General features: G+C 52.2%; 1 protein-coding gene across 11 annotated transcripts in view; it reads left to right on the forward strand.

The window, feature by feature from the left end:
- Positions 1-2285: 2285 nt before the first annotated feature.
- Rbp6 (RNA-binding protein 6) overlaps positions 2286-27060 on the forward strand; it is a 509349-nt gene continuing 484574 nt past the window's right edge. For 6 of the 11 annotated variants that reach the window (XM_077652959.1, XM_077652964.1, XM_077652966.1 and 3 more), the window contains exons 1-2: positions 2368-2765; positions 2864-2904. In XM_077652959.1, the coding sequence (XP_077509085.1) occupies positions 2698-2765; positions 2864-2904 (109 nt within the window). In that variant the 5' untranslated portion in view covers positions 2368-2697. Of the gene's footprint in view, positions 2766-2863; positions 2905-27060 lie in introns of all 11 variants that reach the window. The other 5 variants (XM_077652961.1, XM_077652962.1, XM_077652969.1 and 2 more) reach the window with 2 other exon arrangements.

The following is a 27060-nucleotide window of genomic DNA, read 5'->3' on the forward strand; positions in this document are numbered from 1 at the left end:
CTGTCCGAGGAGGCGCGGTCGTCACTCCGCTCATCCCCACCGACGCCGCCTGTCGTCCCGTGTGAACACGCAGTGCGTCGTCACGAAGCGCGACCCCGCTCTTACCATTGTGCGGCGCTACCAATGCATGACAATAGCACTGTGCACTGCACGTCGAGGGGACGTCACGCTGTTTTTTTTTCCCTCTTCTGTTCTGCGCGCCGTTGATGTCGAGCGAAAGATTGATGCGCGGCAAGCCGCACAACGCGCTGGTACCGCTACTCAGATTTTGTATTCAGTGCGAAATGAAGTTGTGAGCGGTGTAAATGTTTCGAGGGGATACATTCAATTTTACTGACGTAGGTAATTCAGGAGGCACTGGCAGCTTAAAGCCAGCATCGTGCCGTTTCACAACTAGCGGCACTTTTTCCCCTTACCTTTATTTTATTTCCTGGGTATTGTCATTCTACAATAAACGGGTGACAAAAAAATGAAAAGATGGCTGAAAAATTAAGAAAGACAGTGAACATCAACAGTACACCGCCGAACGAGGTGCACTTAGTAAGCGCCAGTCGATAAAATGGTTTATCGCTTATGGGGGTTTAACGTTCCAAAGCGACTCAGACAATGACGCAGCAAGCCAATCTACAGTCAGTCAGTTAGTCAGTCACGCAGCAAGCCAATCTACAGTCGGTCGGTCGGTCGGTCGGTCCCCAAAGGCAAGTTTTCTATCCGTGGCGTTTTGTACTCGTCAAGTTTTCTAATGCCTGAAGTCCAGAACTGTTGTTCACCGGGACAAGGCCTGTTAATTTTTGAAGCTTGAAGAAGCCGATGAATGTGTTGTAGAAACCTCAACCTCCTCAGCAGCAACGACTTCGAGAGGGAAAAAAAAAAAAACGTAACGAACTGCCTGTTTTTAGGCTGCGCCGCAGTCCAGATTTGCAAAGGTTGAAGCCAGCTTTACAGTGCGCAATCATGCAATTCTGCTAGTAATTTTCGAATACACTGCGTGTTCACCGACGTTGCATAATGTCAGAAAGTTAGACTGTTGTTTCGGTTAGTGGCTCGTCAGCGCGTAGTAAGATAGGTTAAAGGTCGTTTTTTAATTTGTCAAAGCTACGCCGTGTGTTGTAAAAGCATACCACAGCACAGGGCCCTGAATTAAATTTTACCACCTGAGGTCTGCGCCGAAATCTCAGTACTCGAACAGAACAAGCGCTTTACGCATGCAAAGTGCCAGATTAGGTTGCATTATAATATTAGAATATAATAACTTGAACTGACAGTTACTAACAGAATGCTTCTTGTGCGATTCTTATGCAGCTAACAAATTGGCTTCCATCGTTTACGGTGACCTTGCATGGTGCATTTGCAGTCGTATAAAACAGTTTAAGCAAGGTGTTTGTAAATAATTAAAGTTTACTAAACAACACTGCGTTGTCTAGCTAAAGAAATGAACTGGGCTCTTTCTACCAGTCTTGGCTTTTTTTTCTTAAGGCCGCAGAAAGAAATATAAATGGACTCAGGTATTCAGAGAAGAAAACAGTTTCAAAAGCAAGAAAAAAGTAAAATAAAACGCGAAGCAGAAACTGCCCCATCCTGTTTTGCAAGATGGGCGTTAATCATAATACGCACTCCGCACACAGACGACGAAAAGAGCGCCAGTTGTCCGATTGAGGCGCGCGTGCTTGCTCCATTCTTTCTTCGCGTTGTAGGCTTCGTAATACAATTCATCCTTTTCCCGTTTCGACCGAACTAAACGAAGGCCGCTCATTTCCGTTGAAAGCCGCCCTCTACTCGCTCCTTTGTACCGAGGCAAGCCCAAGCTGATCCGAGTGATCGTGGCAGCGCCCGTACGCATTTAACAACCGAGGAATAACTTTATTATAAAAGCATTCGTTTCCGACGCGGCGCGCCTAATAAGTTGGCGGCGCGGCTCTGCCGCCGTGCTACTCTCCCCCGCGCGCTCAAGAACAGAGTGGGAGGCGGAGGAGAGAGGCTCCGCTCGGAAGACGAGGAGCGCGGTCCGCACTGGAGCGCCTGTTTTTCTCGCAGCGAGTATCTCTCATTGTAATTAAATTTAACAAGTTCGCTAGCAAACAAAACCGGCGGCGGCCTCCACGATCGTTTACGCGTTTGCAGACGCGGCGCCACCGCGCGTGGAGCTCAGCGTCGCGCAGTCGTTTACTACAGCGGCCGTGAGATGTCGCCACGAGGGCTGGCGGCGCGGAACGCCCGCTATTTTGAGACGAGAGCGAGAGGTAGCGAGGTGAGGGCGAATGCGCAACGCGTGACGTCTACGCGTTACGTCATGCAGCGCCCGCTCCGGGGGCCAATGGGGTGGCCCAGCGGGGGCTTCGCGGTGGGCGCCCGGGGCGCCCCCTGCGCGTCTGCGGCGCTCCGGCGGCGGCGGGGTGAGCCAAAAGCGTCGTGCGTGCTCTCAGTCGAGGCCTGCGCTGAGGGCCATGTTCGCGTAGTGAGCGGACAGCAAGCAGTCAGTCGTTTAGCGTAGAAGCAGCCCAGCGGAGAGTGCTGTCGTCCCACCTCGAGTCGTGCGCCGCAGTGGCCCACCAGTGTGCGGCGTCGTCGCCTGCTCGCCCGGAGTGTGCCCGTGGTAGTAGTGTGTAGCAGCCCCGCCAGCAACCCTTCCTCTCAGCGAGCGCGCTTGTTGTTGTCGCCGCCGTCGTCCCAGCGCGCCGATTACTGTGTGCCCCGACCATGATCATGGAAAACGACAGTCAGCCGACCAACCCCGCGAGCCCCACCGAGGCCGCCCACGACCCCGGGTCCGTTTTCCTGCTTTTCTCGGGCGGCGCGATCGCGCGCGGCGCGCGAGCTTCTCGCGTCTCGCTCACACGCCCCCTCTTCTGTTGTTGTCTTGCAGGAAGATGTTCATCGGAGGCCTGAGCTGGCAGACGGCGCCCGGTGAGTGCTCGCTTTTTTCTGCCTCACGAGCGACCGGCCTCGGCTGTGCGTTCTCGGAGCCGGCATCCCTTCCGGGAGGGGGCCGGCGTCCGCTCCTCCGGCGCCGGCTCTTCCCCCGGCCGGGCCAGGGCAGCTTTCGCCCAACAGCCAAACCGCCGGCTGTTTCGGCTGGCCCCGTGTCCAAGTAACTTCCGCTTCATTCCTCGGCGGCCGTGCGTGTGCAATTTCCGAGAACACCTTCTTGGCGTCAGAGTCGCGCGATAGCCAGCCGTTCCACCTGCACTCTCTCGTTGCATGCTAGCTGCCATCGACTCCGAAACTCAACTTCCGCCGTTCCACAGTGTAATTTAATCCAGCTTCCTCTGCAGTCGTCATTTTCTTTCATTATTTCCCTCTCTCTCTCTCTTTTTGTCGGCTGCTGGAGATCTTCCTGTTCATCACTGGGCGTCCGTCCGTAGCACATGTTCCAGAACCGAAACCACCGGCGCCATCATCGCCGCCGCCTTGCGTAGCCGCTTCTCCCGCATATCGCAAAGCCCCGCGACTTCGGACCCAAGCGAACAGCTATATTGAGGCCCACAGCGTCGCAACACCGCCAGCACCCGACGTGCCAGCCGTCCAATCCAGCCCCGTCCGGCCGCTCACAATTTCTCCCCCCTCTCTTCCCTTCCGTTATTTTTCGTTTGCGCTGCTGGGCGGAGGAATGAATGGGACGAGGGCGACGTCGCCGCGAACACGACACGCGCCGAGAGCGGTCTCTCTGGGCCCTCCGCGTTGCATTCATCCACTCCCTTGGCGGCTGTGACAGCTGCGCGAAAAACTGTTTCGGTTTGGGACGAGCGATTATTGACTGAATTTCCAAACGGCGTCTTCTCCGTGCTCCGCCGGGATCTTCGCCGGCAGCAGCAGCGGTTTTATGCGTCCTCCGGACGCTTCACGTATCGCGGCCTCGAGCGCGCCGGAGAGCCGCTCTGAATGCCTTTTATTTGCGAACGCCGCTCCGACTTTATCGCTCCGGATTTGTTTTATTTCCTTTCTTTCTCGCTTTTCTTTATTTCATTATTCCTCGCCGAGGATGTCGCTGGAGCTTTTGAGCCGGCGAATCTGGTCTCCAGCGGACTGCGCTGCTACAATTATACTGAGTGCTTTTTATAAGAACGGTTCGCTCACTGGGCGTTGCGGCTGATTTACCAGCTCTCTCTCTCTCTGTTCATTCTCTAGTGCTCCAGCGTAAAGCGTTGTGCCGAAATAATGTGTTAAAGAACTTAGCTTACGTGAAAGTACAAAAGTATCGTGGTATTAGAAGCTTTGTGCCTGCAAAAACACGGGCGTATTCCAGCAGCGGGCTGGCGCCGAAGGGAAACAAGAATCCGTGCGGTGCTTCTAAACTCTTGGGAAACTCCGAGAAAAGAGGTAACGCTGCTTAGAGGTGTGTGTAACGACGCAGTCAGGGAAAGCACATTAGGCTCAGATTAAAGCTATTCGTCCGTTTCTCGGCTACCCTGTTGTCCTTGTTTTCAAATATACGCACTCGTCTCTTGAAACAGGGCTCTGCGAACCAGAATGCCCTTCAAATTGTTCTTAGTTCCCTGCGGTGGTTTAGAAGCCTTGTCCTCACAGTTTTAAAGCGACACGCTTTGTTTATTCCAATACGCACAGCGTGTGCTAAACGAGCACTCATCATTTTGTTGTTTATTCGGTTTGCCGGTGGTCTTGGAAAACTGTGCAGGCAGACGAAAGGATCTCCCACTGTCAAGCATAGCGTAACGAGTGTGCAGGAACGACACATTCAGCCGCACCATAACTTTACAATTTGGCTTTGTAAAACTGTTCGAGTCGCCTTGGCGTCCGTTTCTTTCAGACGTCATTTAGTGCTGTTCCTCAGAGGCCTCCGGTGTATGGCTCGGAAACATGGCTGTACGCAGGCTATCACGGGGCGCCGAATCCTGGCACATTCGTTGTCATAAATAAACAGGCCTCCACTTCTGATTTCAAACCTTGTGGAGCTAACTGACGTCGTATCCCTCTAGAGACCATGGGGTCATGGAATGCTTCAATGGCCCTACTACGTGGTTCAATGGCAAACCCGTGGGCTTGTAAATAGTTAGCAAAAGGTGTAGCACAGGCAGTTCTGTTCGAAAAAAAATAAGTGTGTAGGAGAGTTGTAACGCGTTGCATAAACGTCGCAGTTTTGTTGGCTGCGAAAGTACCTGCATTAACAGGAGATGCGCGCTATCATTAACGATCTCCGTGTGCTAGGATCCAGCGCGTTAAAAAAAGAGAACGTAGTTAACCTTCCACGAGGCCTCTGCCGATAGTTCAAACGATTGCTCTGCGTGATTAAACTAACGATTCAACACGGTGGTCAATAAAGGAAGAGCGTAGTTGCCGAGCTGTCATCCTCTCGTTAGCGCGCTTAAGAATGGAAGGCTAAGTGCATGTTATGTATCTGTTGCCGGCTCTGAAAGGGGTTTGATTTTAAGAATTAACTTTAAACCACAATAGCGGAAAACAGACCTGGGCGCGCTTTTACGCGATCGAAAAGCTCGGGCACACAATTCAGAGGCAGAGTCGCTTAGCAGATTTACTGCGGTGAATATTTTGGGGATATTACATAATTTGCTACAAAGTGATCGGCAGCTTTATTTTGTCAGCAGCGAATCAATCGGATGTGACTACCATGCAGGCAAAGTGGGTACAGCTCAGGAGCTTGATAAGGGGAACTTCACCAACTTTAAATTTCGCGCAGATACCCAAACGTTGTAATCTGCATTCAGCGTGGATTTTAGTTTCACCGTTCATTTTTCATGAGGCATGTTTACTAAACTGCGCATGGCTAAATGAAACAAGTTGTCTCCTCTTCGTAGCGCGCCGGCCTTGCAGTTACAATCTTCAGGAGACAGCAGTGAAGCTGATGTGGACAGTTCAGTTCTTGAAAACGTATAAAACTCGTATCGGAGTATGCCTCGAATAAATACACATTTCGCGAAGCTTTAGCTATTTCCTGGTAGCTTTCCTAAGACCTCATTACCTTCCCAACGTTTATGTCAGTAGCACAGGCTACCAAACAGTTGGTACTGCTAATTTCATTGCTCCCAGCCCGTCGTTCCGCCTCTGCAAATTGGACATTTCATAAAACCATCACCTTGGACGTGAAAACCGAAGGAAACTGAAAAGGGGTGCAGCACAGATTGTTGTCTACTTTGGGTAGCCTTTTGCCGTAACCTGAATCGGTGTTTTTCGCTAAATGCTGTGCCAGGTTCAACAGTTTCACAGCCTTGCAAGTCGAGGGCATCAGCACGCTGAGAGAAGACACTTACACAAAGATCTGATTGGCCAACGATAGGTAGATCACTATCCGCGACTCGGCCGTAATTTACGAATGGCGCACTATCACTCATCGCTGCGTTTTTAATCGTGCCCAGCATGTACTTTTTGTGTGCCTCCGGGCTTGATGCCTTTCGCGTGTTCAGCCGGTACTGCGAATGTTCGTACGTTCGTTTCAGTGAGAAACACGGCGAGATAATTGCTTTCGAGCCTAGAGGCGTAGCAAGCATCCTCGTGTAACTTGGCCACAGCACAAGAGACGCAACAACTCACCGCAGATGATGTGCTACACATCCGTTTGATAAACTATTACTGCCGCACGGATAGGGAGTAAAATACATTAGATATAAAAGAATATTCAAGCTTGCTATAACGCACTGCCTGCCAGTAACTAACCGTTTACGCGCGTGTACACATCCGCATGCTGAGAAGTGCACCTAGACTTTTTCCAAACGGACCTTTTAACATCCTAATCCGCGAGGAGACCAGCGCGTGAGTTTTCGGTGAGGCGTCTAACAGGCCGCGTTGCCCGTAGGAAGACCGCTATGAAGGCGTTCCTTTTTAAACCTCATGACAGTAAGCTCCAATCGCGCCTGCCAGATGCTGACCGGGTTTCGAGTGCGCCACTGGCGGTATACACGATAAGGATAAGCTGAAACGACGACAAATCCGGTCGGGGCTGCGATCCTGGCGCGCGGAGAGGGACCCCGAGCACCGCGCGTCCGAGCAAAGAAACCAGCCGGTTTCGAGAACGGCGCGCATGTTGTCACCACGGGCCGCGCGGTTTCCGCTTCGCTCAGCGACGATCAGCTGCGGCGTCGTCGTCTCTCGCGCCTCGAAACTGGTCGCCGTCGAGTGGGCGTCGATGTGCAAGCGACGGCGGCAACAGCGGCAGCCAACAACACCTTCGCCGCGAGGGTCGGCAAGGGAGCAGGTTTCCGCAGCCGGCGGCCGCGGTGATTGATTGTTCGGCGCCAGCGGCATTCCTCGGCTTAAACCGATCTATCCATTCTGCCGCTACTCGCACGCCGCCGTCTTTTCATTCGCCGTCGCACTAACGGAGCCGCTAATACAGCAGCCCTGACGACCGACTCCAGAATCGCTCGCGCCTGCGGCGGCGTCGGGAGCAGCGGTAATGGCGCTGCTCCTGGCGCGAACGTATATACGTCTTGCAACTGCAGCACTGTAGCACGTATACAATGCGCGCTGAGCCGAGCCGCCGAGCACGCGCGGGATTGAGAAAAACGGAGGAAACGACGTCCGTCGGGACTCGAGCCGCTGTTTCGTTCGGGAGAGAGAAAGACGGCTGCACGCTTTGCCTAACGCGCGCGCGGGAAGGAGGTTTGCGATGGAATGCGGTCCGCTCTGCAGCGTGCATTGTCGCGCGATTCCTCGCTCGGGAGCGAGTGAGAAGAAATCTCTCGGCCCCGTTTCATCGCCGAACTTTTTCCACGGTGACGACGCGGTCAACTCAATTCGCTGCGATGTCCCTCTCCCTCGTTAATTTCTTTTTTGTACCGTGATCTTTCATACTTCCAATCAAAATATAATCTTATTCGAGAAGAACAGCTATCAGTGCTGCACTCCACGCATTTCACTAGTGATACCTGCCGCGGTGGCTCGTTGGCTCAGTTGGATTACGCGAAGGTAGCGTGATCGAATGCCGGCCTCGGAATTTGGATGGAGGCGAAGCGCAGAGACAGCCGTGTGCTGCGTCGATTCTGCGCACGTTAAAGAACCGTAAGGGGTCCAAAGTAATCCGGAGCGATCCATTACGGCATCCCTCGTAGACCACGCGTATACCTTCGGCATGTTATAAACCCCACGTACCAAATCACAGCGTGCCATGTTTGCGAATGTTGCGTATACCGTGAGCTTTGGCGACATATATGCCACTGTCTCGGTTTGATGCCCCTGTTTCCCGTAGAATTGGAAGTGAGCCACGTTTCAAGGGGGAGAAATATTGTTTCGTTCTCTATGCCACTCGTAATATAAGCCAAACTAATTCTCTTGTGCGCCGCTCACGTGCTCTTACAAATGTACTTTGAGAGCCCTCTGTAATGCGTTGCCGGTGCTAGCATTCGTGAAAAAGGCACTGCGCTGGCTTTCTGGCGTGATGTGCATATACGCAGGAGTTTCTGTCGTCGACGGGAGGCAAAATGTAGCCCGTGCAATTTTCCTTGTATATATACATTCTCGCTGCCATATCATGGTCCATCTAAGCATGGGCTGATTCGCCGTTGCGCCTTCGTCCTAGAGTCCGCCCGCCTCAGAGCTGTACTGAAACTGGGATATCGCGGCATTTTAGCGCCAAATGGTAAAACTCGATCGTCCTAAAAGCCGGCGATAGCATTGCCTATATTGTAATGGTTGCCATCGTCGCAATTCCAGTTAACAAAACTCGGGGGGAGTAACAGCAGTTCTTTTGACTGGCACATTTTTTTATATTATCTTCATGACTTGTTGGAGTTACGTTAGCTTGAAGGCACATCGATCACACAGAAACAGGCCAAAATGTCGCTACTGCAGTATAAGGGAAATCAGCGACGGTGATACCCTTCAATGAATAAAGCCTTCCTCGAGCAAGTAGGCACAGGATGTAGTGACTATAAAGACACGAATACTGCGCAACGCTATAGGCTCCCGGTATGCTGTCGTAACTTGACGTACGCCCAAAATGGCGACAGCGTGCGCGTTGGCCCATAGGGGACTTGTGATTATGCTTTGGTTTATGGCGTCACATGGCTTAGAGTACGTCCGTTACACCTCTAAATAATAATAGTCTGGAAATAACCTCTGCGGTAAATATAACCGAAGCGAAATAAACCGGTGCGCTCGCGTTCTGAACCGCGGTGAACAAATTTATTCATCTTGCGCCAATCTCTCTCAGCCTCCCTTCTGCCTTTCCCGCTGCCATGTCCTCCCTTGCCTAATCCCTGACGGCAGCCATCGCTTTTGGGAACGCTTGTCCGCGCTTCGTACTCGCCTCGCTCTCCGCATCGGTGCCGGGGGCGAAGCGCCGATGTCGTCGTCGCAAAGGAAAGGGGGGAAGTGTCTCCGTTCCCATTGTCACCCGAATTAAATTAGCGCGCGGCACGGCTGAGGCCTGTCTGCAGGCCGTTCCCACCAGCCACCCTTCGCGCTCGGTGCGGGTTGGAAAGAGGGGGCACACAAACGGAGCAGAAGCCGACAGGACGAGAGGGGGGGGGCGGGGGGGGGGGGGGGGGGGGACACGCTAACGGAACGACGTCGGCGCCGACGACGCAACGAGACAGCGGTGGAGGCATCCGCGAGTAATCAGTTGGAGATACGTTTATCGAGGAGGGGATGCCTGCGGTGCTTCGCTCCCTCGCTAGCGGGGTGGCGGCTCGTCGACGTCGTCCTTGCTCGTGCACGCGTCTTCCTCGCGTTTCACCGCATTACGCTCAGACACTAACACGCGTACGACCCGAGGGAGAGGAGGAAACACAACACAGAACAGGAAGAGAGAGAGAGAGTGGAGACAGCAGTAAACAACGCGAAGAAGTCATTCCGTGACTCTGCCCTTTCTTTCTCTTTTGTTTACTGCAGTGCGTTCGCCATTCGTTTTTCCTTCCTGGTTGCTCTCCCTGTCCTTCCGTTTCTTTCTTTCGCTTTACCCCGGCGTCACTTTTCATTGCTGAGCGGACGAGGCCTGCGCTCTCTTTTGCTTTGCGTCGCGGTCTGTCTCTCTTTGTCTGTGCCACTGCAGTATCCGACGGGGAGTCATGCGAGGCAGCGGTGACAACTGGGCGTGGTGGCATTGGTGGAATACCTTACTCATCCCTGCGTTAGAAGGAAATAAATGAACGAGGAAGGAAGACAAAGGAGAGAGTAACGAAACACACCATTTCGTCGCCCTCCAACATTTTTCTTTTCGCTTTGGCGTCGTCCGTTTGGCGTGGAACAAAGTAAAGAAAGCGTCTACGACTGGAACAAGCCAAGCGTCGTGCTTTGTTTGTTTTGCCTCTGGCTGGTGGGGGTGGAAACTTTCACCGCCAGCGATTATGTAAATGGTGGGGGCGAAGCCCCCTACATGGCACTTGGATGCTCCCTCACTGTGAGGAGGCACCCCTACAAAGCGAAGGATAGCCCTTGGAAAGAAATCCTTCTCAGAGCGCTGGAGATGAGCCGGCGCTGGTCTTGAGGAGAAGTTTCGGTCACAAGTCTCTCCTAGTAAAGTAAGACTCCGCTACGGTCGGTGATGGGGGATGAGGGAAGGTGGGGCATGTGTGTAGAAAGTCTCCTGGTTTACCGCAAAGTTTTCATGACGAGGGGAATTGGTCTGGGTATCGGGCACGTAGTAGTAGGGGGTATGGAGCAGTCCGAGTTTGTAGTCGTCCCCAGTATGCGGCCTGGGCTATGGTGAGGGATGGGGCTGGGGGTGCGTGCTCCCTTCGTTGTTCCCGGTAGTACGAGAGAATATCACGGAAGGAGAGCAGGCGCTCCTCGGCCCGTAGAAGGGGCTCGACTCCCGCCGGGAATGTGAGACCTCGGGATAAGGAATGAGCCTCCTCGTTGCCATGGAGGCCGGCATGTGCTGGCGTCCAGATGAGGATTATAGGGCGCCGGGGCTGCCAGAAGCTTAGTAAACGAGCAGCAGTGCGGGATATGTAGCCATTGGCATAGTTGAGAATGGCTGATTCAGAGTCAGAGATCATTTTTGTGGCAGATGTAGAAATGAGAGCAAACGCGATGACTGGGGCCTCTTCTGCCTCTGTGGTAGAACTGGTGATGATTGAGCTGGAGGTCAGAAGTTTTGCTTGACTGTCGGCTACCGCCAGGGCCATACGGGAGCCTGACGTGTACTCCGCTGCGTCCACGTAGACCACCTCATGGTCATCGCCATACTGTTTGTGGTGGGCCCGAGCCCTTGCTACTCTGCGGTCCCTGTACCGCTCAGGATGCATGTTCTTGGGTACGAGGGGTACGCTGAGGTTAGAGCGGAGGATAGAGAAAGGGGACCCCCTCGGTAGGGTGTGTAGTTGGGGTGAGGTTTAATTGGGATAATAAAGTGCGGCCAGCGTCTGAATTGGATAGGCGGGATATCTGTGCCGTAAAGGCAGCTTCTGTGAGTTCCTCAAAGGTGTCGTGGACACCGAGTTTGAAGAGTCGGTCGTTTGATGTGCGGGGGTGAAGACGTAGAACCGCTTTCATGCAACTTCACAGGAGCGCATTTGCCCGGTCTCTGTCCTTCTGTTTGAGGTGTAGGTATGGAAGGGCATATGTGGTGCGGCTTATGACGTAAGCCTGGGTGAGGCGAGTTGTGTGTAGCTCGCGGAGGCCAGCCCGGCGGTTCCCTATGCGGCGAATCAGTCTGGATGTCTGTTGACCGTGTGTTTGGAGTGCCTTTATGACTTCTCCGTGCGCGCCATGGGAGTAAATAACCAGCCCAAGCACGCGGATTTTGTCTACTAGTGGGATGGGGTGGGTACCTAGGGTGAGGGAGATAGGCGGATTGACTGAATCGTGTTGTTTTTGCCGGTAGAAAAAAAGCTCGTCGGGTTTTGAAGGGGAGCAGGTCAGGCCACGCTCCCGTACATATGTGTCGATGGTGGTGCCTCTGACTGTGCTTGCTTCATAAGTAGGACCGCTCTCGCCTCCCTCTTTCCATCGACTCAAATTTCAGTCTCCGTGAGTCGCTTCTGGCGCATTGCCCTTCGATTCGGTTAATTAATCTTCACCTGCATCTATTGTGGAACAAAGCAGCTCTTTACTTTACCGCCCCTAATATCTGGCCATTTCATTCTTTTTCTTTTAAGAGCGTTAGCTCTTACTCATCACGTGTTTCGATTTCTTGCGGTCTGCTACCACCTCCCTTCGGCGTGGAATTTTCAGTCCGAGAAATCCAAGATGGCGGTCCCTATAGTAAATCGAATAGCAACCCAAATGGTGATTGATTATTGACGCCATTAGCAACCCGAATTAGTGATTGACTGGTGACGTCACTGATATATTCAATTGGGGATTGTTTGGCGGCGTCACTTATAAATCCAACATGTCAGATTCGTATTTACATTGGTGTACATCACTTTAATCTCATTCATATAAATTCTAGTAAGCCAAACAGCTAACACTCGTTACTTGAACGCCTTCCAGACGGTGGCGGCATCTTTTTTGTTCAGTCCCGCGTGAAGTTTGCACGTACAGTTTAGCACGGAAATGAAGCTAGCCCCGCTGCAATTGCCAGACTTCCTTCCGCCTGACCGAATAATAATAATAATAATAATAATAATAATAATAATAATAATAATAATAATAATAATAATAATAATAATAATAAAGCTTTGAAATAACTCGTTGGAAAATACCCTCGAAGGATCACCCAGTGCTAACAGCAGAGAGACATAAATAAACATGGCGGTTGTTGTTATTTGCAGCGCATCTTAAAGTAGCATACTTCCATATTACTGAGGGTAATTTATTCGCGTGCAATCAATCTATTTTGGGCCGCATGTCCTACCTAATCGTGACGCGTAATCAACGCTGCGTGGTATTAAACTACAAGCAAATCTTGTTACATTCTGCATGGAGGCCTCCGCGCACGTTTCCCAGCGAACGCGAAGTCTGCGCTAGCGGCATACAAAGGGTGCGCTCTCGAGGAAGGCATCTACATTTTGGACACGTACTTACATCGTGCAGCTAATTGGCTTCGGTCGCGCGCGGCACCAGCGCAATTGAATCGTCACGACGAAGGAAGAAGAGCGCTGTGGCGACGGCCTCTCCGGTTTCACGACTGCGATAAAAGAGACGTGGAGAGGGGGGGATGGCAGGGCGAAAGCAAACCGTGGCGGGGCAACAACATGGCCCTATATACCGTCCACCACATCATACAAGCGCGCGCAAAGTGGAGCAAGATTAATCCGTGTTTATTTGTTTATTCTCCGCGCTTTTCTCCCCCGACGCGCGCCGCCCGTTGACGTTTTAGTCTTCCTGTTTTCCTTACCGGAAATAACGGGCGACGTCCGAAATACGGCCGCGCCGCCCGAACAAGCGCTGACGAGTCCAGGGGCAGAATGGGAGAAGGATGGAGAGGAGGACGGGGAGTGTTTGCAGCGGAGCCATGGCAAGGTCGAGCGTCGGGAGCAGCTCGAATGAAGCGCTGCTGCCGAGGGCTGGGGCAGAGAGAGAGAGGGGGAGGAGAGTGAGAGGGAAGCGGCCACATTTCGGAATTGGCAATTGTCCAGGACTTACGTCCTCGTCGACAGTTCGCGTCTGCCACCGACCGCAACGCTGAAAGGTTTTCAGCGCCGCGCGCGCCGAATGAGCGCGCAGGGGTAATGTATAGAGAGAGAGGGGTGGGGGGGCACACACAGGGAGAGCCCAGAGAAAGGGAGCAAAAAAATAAAAACGTAAGCAACGTGTCGGAAGCAAAATATGGCATCGAGGAAGGAAGGCAGCGGCTGTTTGAGTGACGCCCAGGGCAAGGGTAATCACTGAAAAGAAGGGGAGCTCCGGCGAGGCACAGCTGAAGCTTCGACGTGCGGTCCGGATTCTGAAGAGGAGGAGACTCGCGGGTTCTTCTTGCGGGAAAGGGTCTAGGGGAGAGGGAAACGGAAATTGAGGACGCGTGTTGGTTGTCGTGTAAAACGCGCTATGACGCGGCCGTAAATTAAGCGGAGACGTACAGAAAGTGCCTGTGTGCGGGCGACGACAAACCCGCAGAGGTGGCTGACTCGCCGAAGCTGGGACCTAGCAGCGACACACATACGCGCGCGCTGGCTTCCAGAACGACGAATGCAGCCGCTGCGATTGAATAACAGCCGCGCACCTTGACAAGCGCGCCGCGGTTCTATGAATCGCCGAGCCACGGTTGGTGACTAGTTTGTCTCCCTCGCCATCAGCTTTCTAAGCGCTGGAGAGAAATGTCCTCCTGGCACGGGTGCGGGAGGAAAGAAACTTGCAGTCGAGATTGGTGTGACACGTCAGCTGTGTTCTATTCTCGCATTACACGAGGCTGTGCGGAGCGTGCGGGATGCCTGTATACACGCGGCCAATAACTTCGAAAAGTGCGTTGCCGTTTGTTTCGAAGTGCCGTTGGGTTGCATTGCTGTAAATCACAGAGATACGGCACTCGCCTTGCTGGTGATATCAAGCGCGACCGTCAGATGCATCCCGTGGCGGCTATTGCACCAGACGCTGCTGGCTGTTCGATATTCCTCCACACCGTCGTGCCTGGAAGATTCTGGGCGTTTCGCTTCGCCGTCCAAGGGAGCTCCCCAACGCCGGTGCGCACGCGAAGGCGCGATCAGGCCCTCCGGATAAGCTCAGTCGGGGCATACAGAGCGCAGTGGAAGAAGTTGTGTGCAGAGGCAATGCACCGATTTGAACGAGCACCCCGAGACACGACAGCGAATTCCGGTGCGGCCGCGAGAACACGGAACATCTTTACTTCCCGACGGCGTGCTTTCCCGGAAGGCTTGCTGCGTGATTATAAAAATCGTGGCCACGATCGCTTGTCCGAGTATTTCGCTTGAATATGCAACGATTTCTGCGTGATTACGTCCGATTTTTTTTTATGCACGCCGCAAAGCGCCCGTCTTGATTGTTCCTTTCACGTACTCTGATGTAACGTATACATCGAAATGCGTAGCACACTGCTGTAACCGTTGGTGGTGGTGTTTTTTTTTTCCTTGTTTATGTTGGACTACAAAGAGTGATCTCATCCTTGGTGCGTACGCTCTGGTAAAGTGGCAAACGAGGAAGACTCAGTGGGAGAGGTTGATTTTTTCCGAAGAACGTACGTTATATTTCCTGTATCTCTGCCTTTTCTCGTGTTCTTTTGGTTGCAGTAGTTCTTTTTCTTGTCGCAAGTCACCCTAGGCACTGTACTTTTTACGCTTCACATTACATGCGACTGATCCCGTGGACAGACCCTGCGTTTTTTTTCTTTAATCCAATATTACCCGGGCACAGTTCCCAACGCCAGTGATTCCGCTAGTACGTTTTCGAAATTTCAGTTCGTGGAGCGCAGTTTCACACAGAAGCTGTGAGCGTTAACACCAGAGCAGTTCCTAAGCCCGTGATTATCTGAGGGTTCGAGGGTGGGTGGCTTCTTTAGAAGTTCTCTACAACGTTCGTGCGTTAGCGCGTGGTAAGCCGAATGTTTGACTCTTGTAGCCTGTGCTGGCGATAGAGGCACAGTGTTCACCGCCGCTGTATATCCCTGATCCGCTACAGGGCGTGCTGACGAAGTCAGCGGTCGATTGTCACCCGCGCCCTTTCCCCTCCGGAGCCCCCCTCCTCGCCTTCCTAGCGCTGAACGCGCACATAGCCGTACCACCATCGTACCCTTTCCCATTTTTCCTGCGCGCCCACAAAGCTCCTTAAGGGGCGGGCTGCCGGCAACCAAGACACACGCTGCTGGGGCCAACCCGGCAGGGAGCCGGAGGAGAAAGTCTCTTTACGTGCCGCGTGTGTGACCGGCGAGTCTATCGCCTCACTTTGGCCACCTTCCTCTTCTTCTTCCTTCGCCAAGCACCGGAGGAAGGAGGAGGGCGCGGGGGTGGCCATTCTATTTCCCGATGCCATCGATCCCTGCCCAGGCCGCGGCTCCAGGACTGCGGCGCTGGCGAGCGCCCGGTCTTAGTCGCTGGCACTGCTCTTGCTTGCTGTTTGCTGCTGCTGCTTCGCCATGCAGGAGGGAAGGGGGACCCGCCGATCGAAGCGTCACTAACGAGAGGACGGGAATTAGGTGTACGTCCAGATGTCCGCCCCCCTCCTTTTCCTGGGCTGCCCTCTCCTCCTCCTCCTTCTTCTCCTTTTTGCCTGCGCGGACAGAGCTGCAGCCTTTTCTGAGCCGGCCTTTGATTCATGCGCCGGACTCCGGAGAGAGGATCACCTTGGCATCCAGCAGCTGTCTCCCCCTCTCTCTTTCCCATCCCCGGCTCTATCTCTTCGTCACAACTGGTCCCGTCTGAACCCGCGTGAGCCCAGCGGTAGTCACTTGGCGAGGCTTAACGCAGAGGTGTATCGACGTCTCCAGCTTGATGGGGAGCGGGGTGGATGAAGAAAACCGAGCTTCTTACGCGCTGCCTCCGCATATGTGTATTCTCGTGGAAGGCGGGCCGCGTGGTGAGTGACCCGACAACAACGGCCTCGCCCTCGCATGTGCAGCCTCTGCCAGCCAAGACGAGCTCTGTCGCTCTTCTGCGCCCTTGGACGACCGACGTGTGTGTGTTAGTGCGCGCGCACCACAGTGTAGCAGAGCGCGTGCAGACGTTTCGGCCGCGAAGGAGCGCGCGATCGACGCGGGCTTCATTCGTGCCGCGTCTACAGCGCAGATGAGCGTTGGTCAGCGTTCAACCAGGGAGTATATGATGTCGTACCGCTGTGACCGCCACGCACGGACTGGTAGGGGCGGTTTCGCCCTAGTCTCTTCTAAGAATCAATGTAGGCTGGCAGGTTGACTCAAAATGCTCTGTGGCGCTCGCTGCTGCTTTCCTAGATATGGCAAGCGCTGAACTCTCGCCGACCGAATTTGGAGGGCTTTTCTGTCGGGTCACTTTTGTGCGTGCGTCTGTGTTAACAGTGCCGTTCCTGGAGTGCCTCAGCACCGTAGTTAATGAAAAAAAAAAACAGTGGCCGTTGAAGTGAGGGCTATTTGAGAATCGCCTTCATTCCCGCTTTGGTATGCAAGTCATATAGAAGTGTCTAGGCAAAAATACTTTTGGGTTTCACAGAGGGATGCACGATTTGTTTGTCTGCTGCAACCCAGTCCTACTGGCTGGGCCAAACCCCCCACACACACGCACGCACACTGTTTGCTTTCAGAAAAATTAGCAGACAAGGCTTCTCAATGCCTCTATCCCAAAGATATATACCAGCGAGATCTTTGGAATTGGCGGTGGTCATGTGCTGCTGGCCAAGAATGTTTACGCAAACAAGCTTCCGTGACTTACTGAAGGTGGGCATCGCAGGCAAATGAGAAAAGCGCCTGCACCCTGTCGCACGCCTCGCTCACGTTGAGAGGCGCGCCGGCAACTTCGGGCAGCTTCCTCTCTTCCGGGAGCTGTTTGTCGCAGCCGAGAGCCCGCTGCCACCTTCGCGCGTAGAGAGGCCACTTGGCTCGCGGCGATAAGATAGCGAAGCGCGCACGCGGGGCAGTGTCAACCTGCCGGTGCCCGCTGACCTGTCCGCGGCCACAATGGCGACCTGCGTCCGGCACGTGATCGCCGGGCTCGATTGGGCTGCTGAGCCGTGTGTATACCCTTTCCTGCCGCATACAGCCTCTAGGGAGCTTTCGAAAAACCTTGCTACCCGCCTTCGACACACGCTGTCGAACGCCGGACTATGTACATTTTTCCCAGTTCGTCGTTATCTTCAGCCTTATTCAGACTACAGCGCCCGATATCCACTTCTTTTCTTCCAACACCTGCTACTTCTTCCAAGAAAAAAAAAACTGTACAAAGAATAATCCTGCAAGAGTAGTTGTTTCATCGAGAGAGACGCAACTGTGAGATCATGGTTAAAAATCTTTTGGCCCTTGAAGTTCCCCCCTTCTTCGCAGGTGTATATCTTCAGATAGCTTGCTGACATTTCGCTCACTGCCCTACAGACTGAGCGTAACGAGAGACACCGTGCAGCTGTTCCGATTGGCGTGATAATGTGTTACAAATGAAAAAAAAAAGGCAAAGGACTTGAGAATTTCTGGTTGCTGAGCTAGCGAGGTCCTTATCTCCGGCCTGCACATGCGTCGACGAGTGAGCTCATGCCAGAGACCTGTTTCGCCTCGGAGGGATGCGGGCTCGGTAATGTCGCAATACTTTGTTTAGGGCTAGAATTAACACGTTTTGAAACAAAGTAGTTTCAGCCAGAAAACGCAGAAAGAAAACACGGATTCACAGTACAGGCCGTACCCATACACAGGACTGCATAGGTACAGGATGCATTAAGTGTTCACGGCCCGTAGGGTTTGCGTTTAAACTTTGCATTCTAGCGTTTAAGCCGTCTCTGAAGGCACCAACATCACGAACGAGAATGATACCTTCCTTAACCCCTGCAGACATTTTGAGGTGGGGGTGTCGTAAATTTTCTACTACAGAGTTCAAAATAAGACCCTGTTGCTCGAGAACCCTGCATATACACAAGACGGCCCATTGACACACAGGGAGCTGCGCTGCGAGGTACACAAGACCTACGTGAACATGCACAGGACCTGCAATGGGGAATACACATTAGATGCAAAAGACAGGCGCAGGACTGGGCAGTCACGTGCATGTTCCCTGTCAATTTCGCTAGTGCTACTTTGCTGCAGAAAACGCTCCAAGCGCGCCCACGCGCCCAGCCGCCAGAATTCAAGTGCGGACTTGTCTATTCGGCTGGTATTCAGTTCCGTTGGTGCGTTCAATGCTTTTCATGTACCCTAGCGGAGGAGTACAGAGCTATCTGGGAGCATTCTTATCAAAGCAGCGGAACGTGGTCACGCGACGAAGTGAGCCTTATCAGGCATGCGCCGGACTCTTCCTGGGAGCTGTCAAACCTGACGAGTACCGTTCCTTGACGGAACTGTAATGGAGGCCGTAAAACGCTGACACCCGAAATTATTCCCGCGTCGCGCGTGCTATAAGCTCATTTGTCGGCTGCGCAGCAGCTGTAGTAACCTTAAATGCAAGCTTGCGTTGACTTTGCGTTGCCGCGTCGCCCTCAGCCTCTATAATGGCCGCGCTCCAAGAGCGCTCGCGTGTTGTAAAAGCTTCCCTTATCCGCGCTGCTGCGGGTCGTAAAAAAGACAGAGAGAGAGAAAAAAAAGACGTTCAGGCGCAACCAGGAGGGTTTTGACGTCAACTGCGGCCGCTGCGCCGACTGTATGCCAAAGTGCAGCGTTCCAAGAAGATTCAGTTGCTTTGCGCGCGGTCGTCACCCCTTCAACCCCTGATAATTCGCAGTGCCGCCTAGCTAACCGCGTACCGAAAGAATTATTCGAGCTAAATTACGAAGTACATCAGTTTTTCTGACAGCTGTGTCCCCCTTCGAACAGAGTGCAGCGCAAAACAAACGCCAGCATTCTGCGCGCTATTTTTAAAATGAAATTTACAATCGCAATGGCGCGATCTTTTTTTTTCTCCTCTGTTTCTCTTGTCTGGCGTGTGAATTTGGCGTCGCGGAAAATACCGTAGCCCTCGTTTTGAAGTATTTTTAACGGCGAAAATGGAAGTACAGAGAACACATCTTTGTTCATAGTGGCTTTTGAAACTCCCCACAGGGCTCTGTTTAAATATCCGGCATTGAGATTGGTGCAGAAATTGAGGAGTTAGACGACCTTCACACCACCTGCGGTGTTATGATGAACTGCTCAGGGCGGTTGGAAACATGGAGGAAGAAAAAAATTGCACCGGGGTTGGTTAGGTGTCAAGAATGCCTTGACTGCGCGCACTACATGCGGGCGGTTCTTTCTTTCCTCCGTTAGCCTCGAGAAGTGGCCCGCACAAGTTTCCCGGATTTCGATCCGTTGTTTCGCAGCTTGAATGGGGCTCCGGCATGCAGGCTGCACGGAGCGTGAAGCAAAGCAAGAGGCGGCGGCTCTCGAGTGTCGGGGCTCGGCTGGTGGGGGCGTTGCGTTGTGTTTCGCTCGCGGCCGCAGAAGCTGGGCCGTCGAGTCAGCGTCGCAAGTGCCACCGAGCAGGCCATGGCTGCTGCGCCTGATGGACGCATCAGACGACGTGGAGAGAGAGAAGGCGGCTCCAGAAGGGGGAGGGGAGGCTGCTAGGCAGGCCCGCTTGGCAAGGCCGCAAGTCTAATAGGGATGTGCTGCGCTCGCGGCGGCTCGCGCTTCAGCTGCGCGTCGTACCGAGCGCCACACCGTGTTCCTCCTCAGCGGTACACGTTATATGGTACATAGAACGCGCGAGCGGTGTACCCACAAAAAACTATTAGCTGAACAAAAGCTCAATGCGAGAACAGCAAGTTTATACACAGGACGCGAGAACAGGCACACGGCGCTGTGTTGTGCGCCTGTATTAACGGGCCGTGTTCGCAACCTTATTTCCAAATCTGCGCCAACTATAGTCTCAACACACACGGCCGTCAGCGGGAGCATATACGTATAAAGTAAAATATCTCCAGACCAAGTTCACTGCCTTTCGTGCGTGCTTAACTGCTGTTTCTCACCTTGCCGATTAAGAGCAATCAGTGGGGCATTTTCTGTTTCCCGCGTGCTGAAATCGACTGGAGCCCTCATTCGTGTCGTTAATACAAATGTAAAAGAGTCGCTGAATCTGAGCCGCTTGGTTCACAGCTTGCTTGGCGTCAGCACGGGAAAGAACGGAAACACAAGCACAGCGCTAACATGTTTACGTTCTTTACCCAGCTGACGGCAAGAAAGCAAGTTAATACAATTTAGACTTGTTTGGGGACATTCTTCTCGTGATAGGAACTTCGTGCGCTTAAGTCGGCTTGGTAGCGTAATGCTTAGCCGGCAGCATGCATGAGTCAATGCACTTAAACTAGCGTGACAGAAGTGTGTAATTGAATCGTCTTTCAGGGAGAAATTCACACCCAAACTCTCTCACACACAATAACTGTGAGAGAAAAAATAAATCTGAGGTTCGTTATTAACTTCGAGTAGGTGTTTCGCATCATCGAAAAAACTCCGCAAGTATGTGATTTCGCCGAACTTCAATCTTTTCGCTGTATGCGCTTGATTGATGCCATTGACGCTTCGTTTCTGCCCCATGTGTGTAGTACTCGTACACCGGTGGCAAGTGTCCGTGGGCGGCGAGCAGCGCTGCACTTTACGATGCAGGCATTGCCCACGCAGGAAACCATACCCGCGGGCCCTGAATTCTGATCTAACCGTATTGTATTCAAAACAGGCTCATTCATCTCCAATGACAGCTGCCCAACTTCCGGCGCGACATTGGCTCTAGGAGCACAGTTTATTGGCACTCTTTCGACCCGGGAGTTGGTATGTGGGCGCTGCACGCACTGTTCCACGGATGATGCATTCAGTTTTTTTTTTTTTTCCGCGGGCTCGTTGCATTGACAGCCGGCATATAGCCCCCCCCCCCCCTCCTTCCCCCCTTTACACTCGCACGCCTAAAAATAAAAAAGAGCAGTACGTTTCTTTCATATAGCCCTTCTCTTGTACGACAAAAAAAAAAAGAACGCCGCGTATATTATGTTAATATCCCTGATAATAAATGATGCGGCCTCTTTAAGTGAGCACCGCAGAAAGGAATGCTGCTCTGGTGTATGAGATGAGATGGGCAGTTGAATTTCTTGGCGCAGTAATAATAAAAATCAGAAAGCGATAGCCTCCATGACTTAAAGCAGACGAAGACAAGCAATGATATTGCTTTTTTTTTCTCTTTGTTCTTTTCCGCCAAATCATGCTGTACTTGCCGCTAACGCGTGTATTCTTGTTTGCTTAGCTTGGACATCAGCTTGGCTCAGCTTGGACATGTAACATTCATTACAGATTAGCTCGTCTGGTACGGGCCCGTTCAAAGTGAGAGGTTTTACTTCAGTGTTTTGCAGTGCTGTAATTAAAGCTAGTGTTTCGCTGCTGAAAGAGTGAATTAAATGAAGACAGTGCATTATGTTCACGGAGCCAGTGCCGTAGATTTCTTCTTTTTCTTCATCAGATCAGAAAAAAAATACCGGACATTAAAGGTCGCCTAATCGTGGAAAATTTGCAAAATCACCACAAAACACAAAGAAGGAAAAGCTGACCGCACAGTTGCTTTGTCTACCGAGAAATAACTACCGACCTTGCAAAATTACCTGAATCAGTAGAACCGTTGCAAGAGAAGCATAACAACACAGTGTCCTATAACTAAAAATTAGACGTAATTCATTATTAGCACTCACGCCAAGGGCCTTTTCCCTAACAAAATTACTTTTTTTGTACTATTTCGCGTACATAAGAATGCTAGACGCGTCACAGAAGAAGCATGTGTCACAAAGGCCGAGATGCACGTATGCAATAATTCTTGCACCCATTCTGAGTGTGTTTGCTTGTAAACAAAGCAGAAAAATAATGCATTATCAGCGGGAAAAAAAAATAAAAAACAAAACGTACGACCAAAGAAGACATAGCCACGCCTCGCCTGTCTGCATAAAGCCGTGTGTTTAAACGCGAGATGGCGTTAATATTGACGAGGCGGCACCTGAAACGGTGCACGCAATACTGCGCGTGGCGCTACAAATCTTTCATCGGAGGCACAGGGCAAACAGTGGGCAGAGGAAAAAAAAAAGTGAGGAATGGGCCAGCACGAGCACCAAGCCTGAAGTCGTTCAGATCGCCTTCTCTCTTCGTAATCTTTTTTTTTTTTACTGGATTTTTTTATTGTCTCGTTATTCCGCTTGTCCCCGACTGTGCAGCAGCGGCTTCGCGGCACAGCCATTCGTCATGAATGCGAAACGAACTAAATAAGCGAATGAAGTAGGCAACAATAACGGCGCCCCGAAATAAATGACCGGCAGGATTTTCGATATCGACCCAGAGTCGGGGCAGTGGTGAGCGCCCTCAGTTTTGGATTTCGTTACCCCCGATCACAGGCGCGCGCGCTCTTCCGGACTGGCTTTGGCTTGGCTTGGCTTGGCTTCGGCTCGCTATACGCCGTCGTATCTAGTATAGGTCACGGTTCGATTTTCCGCCCGCGCTCTCATTGCAATGCCTGGCGGCAGCTATTGCCACTGGCTCGTTTTTATTCGCTTCTGCATTTGCATCAGCGATGGTCACGTGTTATCTGAGCGGCTGCCGCTGTTGTGGAGTGAATCGCGAAAAGAAGGGGCTGGATGAGAGAATAGAGAGTTGGTTCGTGTGTGTGTGTTGCACGCGCAGTTCGATGCACGGTGCTGCTGTGGAAACATTATTCCGCACGGTTCGATCCGCCCAAACCGTTTAGTTTTATCCATTGATCGGCGCGTCATCAGTGTCACTGCTCTAGCAGCAAAAACCTTCCCTGGACTGTTTTGCGACGCAGTCCCGTAAACAAACCGCTCTTGCCGAGGAAGCACTTGCGCACATTACAGCTTTGTGATGACGAAGCGCTGAAGTCAAGCGATTGTCGTGCGCGAGTTCCCTTCCGCTGCACTTGTGCAACGACGAAGAGGGGAGTGACGTCAGGAGTCCCGTGGAGACGCCGAGCAGCTGCGCAGTATGCGCTGGCTGTGCGCAGCCAGCTCGGTGATTTAGCGAGGGACTGTCCGCAAAGGCGGAGACATTTGTCACCAGGCTTGCGCGCCACTGAACGCGGAATCATGGTGGGTGGAACAGCGCGAACAGACGAGATAGGTTTATAGGTTTATTTGGGGTTTAACGTCCCAAAGCAACTCAGGCTATGAGAAACGCCGTAGTGAAGGGCTCCGGAAATTTCGACCACCTGGGGTTCTTCCATGTGCACTGACATCGCACAGTACACGGACCTCTAGAATTTCGCCTCCATCGAAATTCGACCGCCGCGGCAGGGATTGAACCCGCGTCTTTCGGGCCGGCAGCCGAGCGCCATAACCACTCAGCCACCGCGGCGGCTCCGAACAGACGAGAGACGAGAAGAGAAAGACAACAGACAAGCGCTGATTAGCAACGAATGTTTTTATTGAGAAGAAAATACATTTTATACCCCAAACAACACGTGACATATCAGTAACATAGCAATTGCGCTGCTACTTTCAATGGTTACATCGCTTACACTCTCAACACCAACGATCCTCCCTCCGCCCATTACTTTCAGTTCATGAATTATCTAAAAACGAAACCTCCTTATCACCTAGAAACAAGGAAGGCTGGCTAACACACTCTGCTTGTCCTTTTCGAATGAAATATGCCTCCATTACTTCCCTGGTTGTTTTATCTCAGTGGCGAAACAAAATCTTTGTTTTGGTGGCCAAGGGGCGGCATTTTTTTTTTCTTTTCTTGTTCTCCGCACTCACGGCAGTGATCTTTCAGATGGGAATAACTTGAATACGAGAGTGAATTCAAGTGTTCCCGCAAACGAATATTAATGCAACGGCCGGTTTGGCCTATGTAAACTTTCTTACAAGAGAGTGGAAGCTCATAAACAACTGAGCAGGCGCACTCGACCAACCGTGGCCTGTGTGCCACTAGGCATTGGAACGGCTAACGCTTTTTTTTTTTGTTCATGGCGATTGCTAATGTTTCGTCATAGCCAACTCGCCCAACTTTTCATCCTTCTTCAGTGACGCGGAATCATGGTTTGTCTGCACCACCAGTGAGTTGCGGGAGTTGCTATAAGCTACAGCGCGAAGCCGGTCGATATTCGTTGCATTGTCTTTCCACGGTGTCAAACAGGCACGTAGGGAAGGAGAGAAGAGAATAACATAAATACACAACCACTTTTGCACATCATACCGGTTAGAAAGGCCTCAGGACGAGCAGGTTGGTTGGCTGAGCCTGATCGAAAAATTCCGAACGTGATAAAACCAGGTACCGGGTTGATTGGAGCGGCTTAGGGTAGGGCTTCAGCTGTACACAACTCGCGGCACAGAAAGCATAAAATGCCTCGGCATTCGCAGGCACTGCATGCATGTCAGAGATTTATTCAGCTTTGCATAACGGGACTCTCTGTCTAATATAGTCCTTTAGCCGAGGGACGATGTGGATGCCTTTTTTCAAAGTACCACCTATGAGCTCGTAAAATGGTCTCGCACTCCCCACTGCTCACGCAGCTAGAAGGAATTCGAGCTGCGCAAGCTAGGGTCGTTATCGTCACGGCCGAGGAAAAACACATAAACATAAATTACGCCCAGTACTGTGGCAAAATGTGCTGCCTTCGAAATTACTGCGGTTGATGGGCCCTCCTCAAACAACAGAACAACCCGAGCTGCTGCTATTTTGGCCGGCACACCGACTCTTGTTTCGCGGCTTCCTAGACTTGTGGTCCCATTGCGTCTTACCTGACGTCGAGATTTCGACCACTTGACGCGTAAGCACAGCCCGGTTCTTTTAGGTGGTAATTCCCAACTGAGCGCCATCCCTCTCCCCCCTTCCCTCACCCCCTTTCGAAAATATATTCAACATGTGGCGGGGATAATTGCGAGCAGACAAATTATGCCATTCGGGAAACGAATAGTTCCTGTATCGAATCTAAAGTTCTTTATAAGGCTCAGCAATCTGCGGCCAATGGACGATGGCTTCACATTCTCACCTGAGCTATCCAAGTTATGGGAATAATCATAGATACCAGCAGGCAAAGGGTCAGAGCGTTATATGCGTTTCGGCGTAATGTGCTGCCGATGTTGATAACAGTGGGGGCTAAGCTAATTATCTAAAATGGAACGGATGCTGGGTGGGGAGGGGGGCATGAGGTCCGTTCGGTTCAATAAAAGCGCACTGACACGAGCACACGGTGACATGCAGACGTAGTGCATGTGATAGCTTATGGTTTATGGTGGTTTAACGTCCGAAAGCGACTCGGGCTATGAGGGACGCCGTATAGTGAAGGAGTTCGGATAATTTTGACCACCTGGGGTTCTTTAACGCGCACTGACATAGCACAGTGCACGGGCCTCTGTTATTCCGCCTCTATCGAAATTCCACCGCCGTGGCCGGGATCGATCGAACCCGCGTATTTCGGCTGTAGCGCGTGTGAGTCGAACCCTTGGCTCCCGAACTGTGCATTCTTCTGCGAGGATGAAGCTCCACATTTGTCACATCTTCTTAAGCCATTTGCTGTTCCAGCGACATGGTGTAGCAGTGTTTGTCAGAGATGTATGGGCAAATGACTAATGCGCTATTGTTGTCGAGGAGCTTCGATGCCGCGAAGCGAGTCAACGCTCGTTGGCAGTGCAGCAAACCGGAGCACCCCGCCACCGCAATCCTGACAGCTGAGGAGATGGTCTCGCTACGTGCGCGCGCTGTGTTAGGTTTGTTTTGCTTCTTTTTGTGTTTTTTTTTGTGTGATCACAATCATGCCACGTTTACACTTGTGCAACTGAATAACTCTAGTTCTGCGCATTAGTAGGCTCTCCATGTCGATGGAATAGTGCTTAAGTGCACCGTGTACCACCACCCCAACACTCGCTCAGCAAGGAATGCCAAACGTCCCACTCATTCAGCTATGTTGAGATGTGACGGCGCTCGGGGTTTCACTGCAACACCCTGTACAAGGCTTAGGAAACGAGTGCAAACATACCCTCCTTTTTGGTATTCTTACTTACGCAGTCCATCGTGAACGCAATATTTTACGCCCGGGTGGCAGCGCTGTATAGCTTGGAAAACCGTGCCAAGTGTAGCTCGAACACCTGCATCCCGTTTTTCCTGGTGTGGCGCTAAGCTTGCGAGCGGAGAGGGAAAAAAAAGAGGCTCGTTTCTTCCAAACAAACGCCGAACCACGGGTCAATAAGCTATCAAGCCCCCACCCACCGACAGACAACGTTACTCGCCGAAGACCGGCTCCGTATAGCAGCACTTCTTGGGCGCTCCGGCCGTATCCGCCCACGTAGCTTCGTCTCGTTCTGAGACCGGCGGCTGTGTTCAACGCTGGGGCCGCGGATCGCGTGCTAGATGCCCGTCGCGATGGGTGCGCGCGGAAGTTCGGCTTGGCCCGGTCGATGCCGTAACGGACGTTTGCTTTTCTTTCTTTCTTTCTTTCTTTCTTTCTTTCTTTCTTTCTTTCTTTCTTTCTTTCTTTCTTCGTTTCTCTCACCCTCTGCACGGCATCGCGCTTGACGTCTCGCTCCTCCCCCTCGCCCCCCCACGTTACGATGTACATACGTGTCTGTGCAGCGGATAACTTTCTCTCGGGGCGCCCCGGCTAGATTCGCTGCCCCGTAAGCGCGGCGCTGCTTTCCGCTTTCAACTTCGTCTCGTGCGGCGAACGCTGCTGCTCTCCTTTCGGAGCACGT

The sequence above is a fragment of the Amblyomma americanum genome, chromosome 2, assembly GCF_052857255.1.
Source record: "Amblyomma americanum isolate KBUSLIRL-KWMA chromosome 2, ASM5285725v1, whole genome shotgun sequence".
Lineage (NCBI taxonomy): Eukaryota > Metazoa > Arthropoda > Arachnida > Ixodida > Ixodidae > Amblyomma > Amblyomma americanum.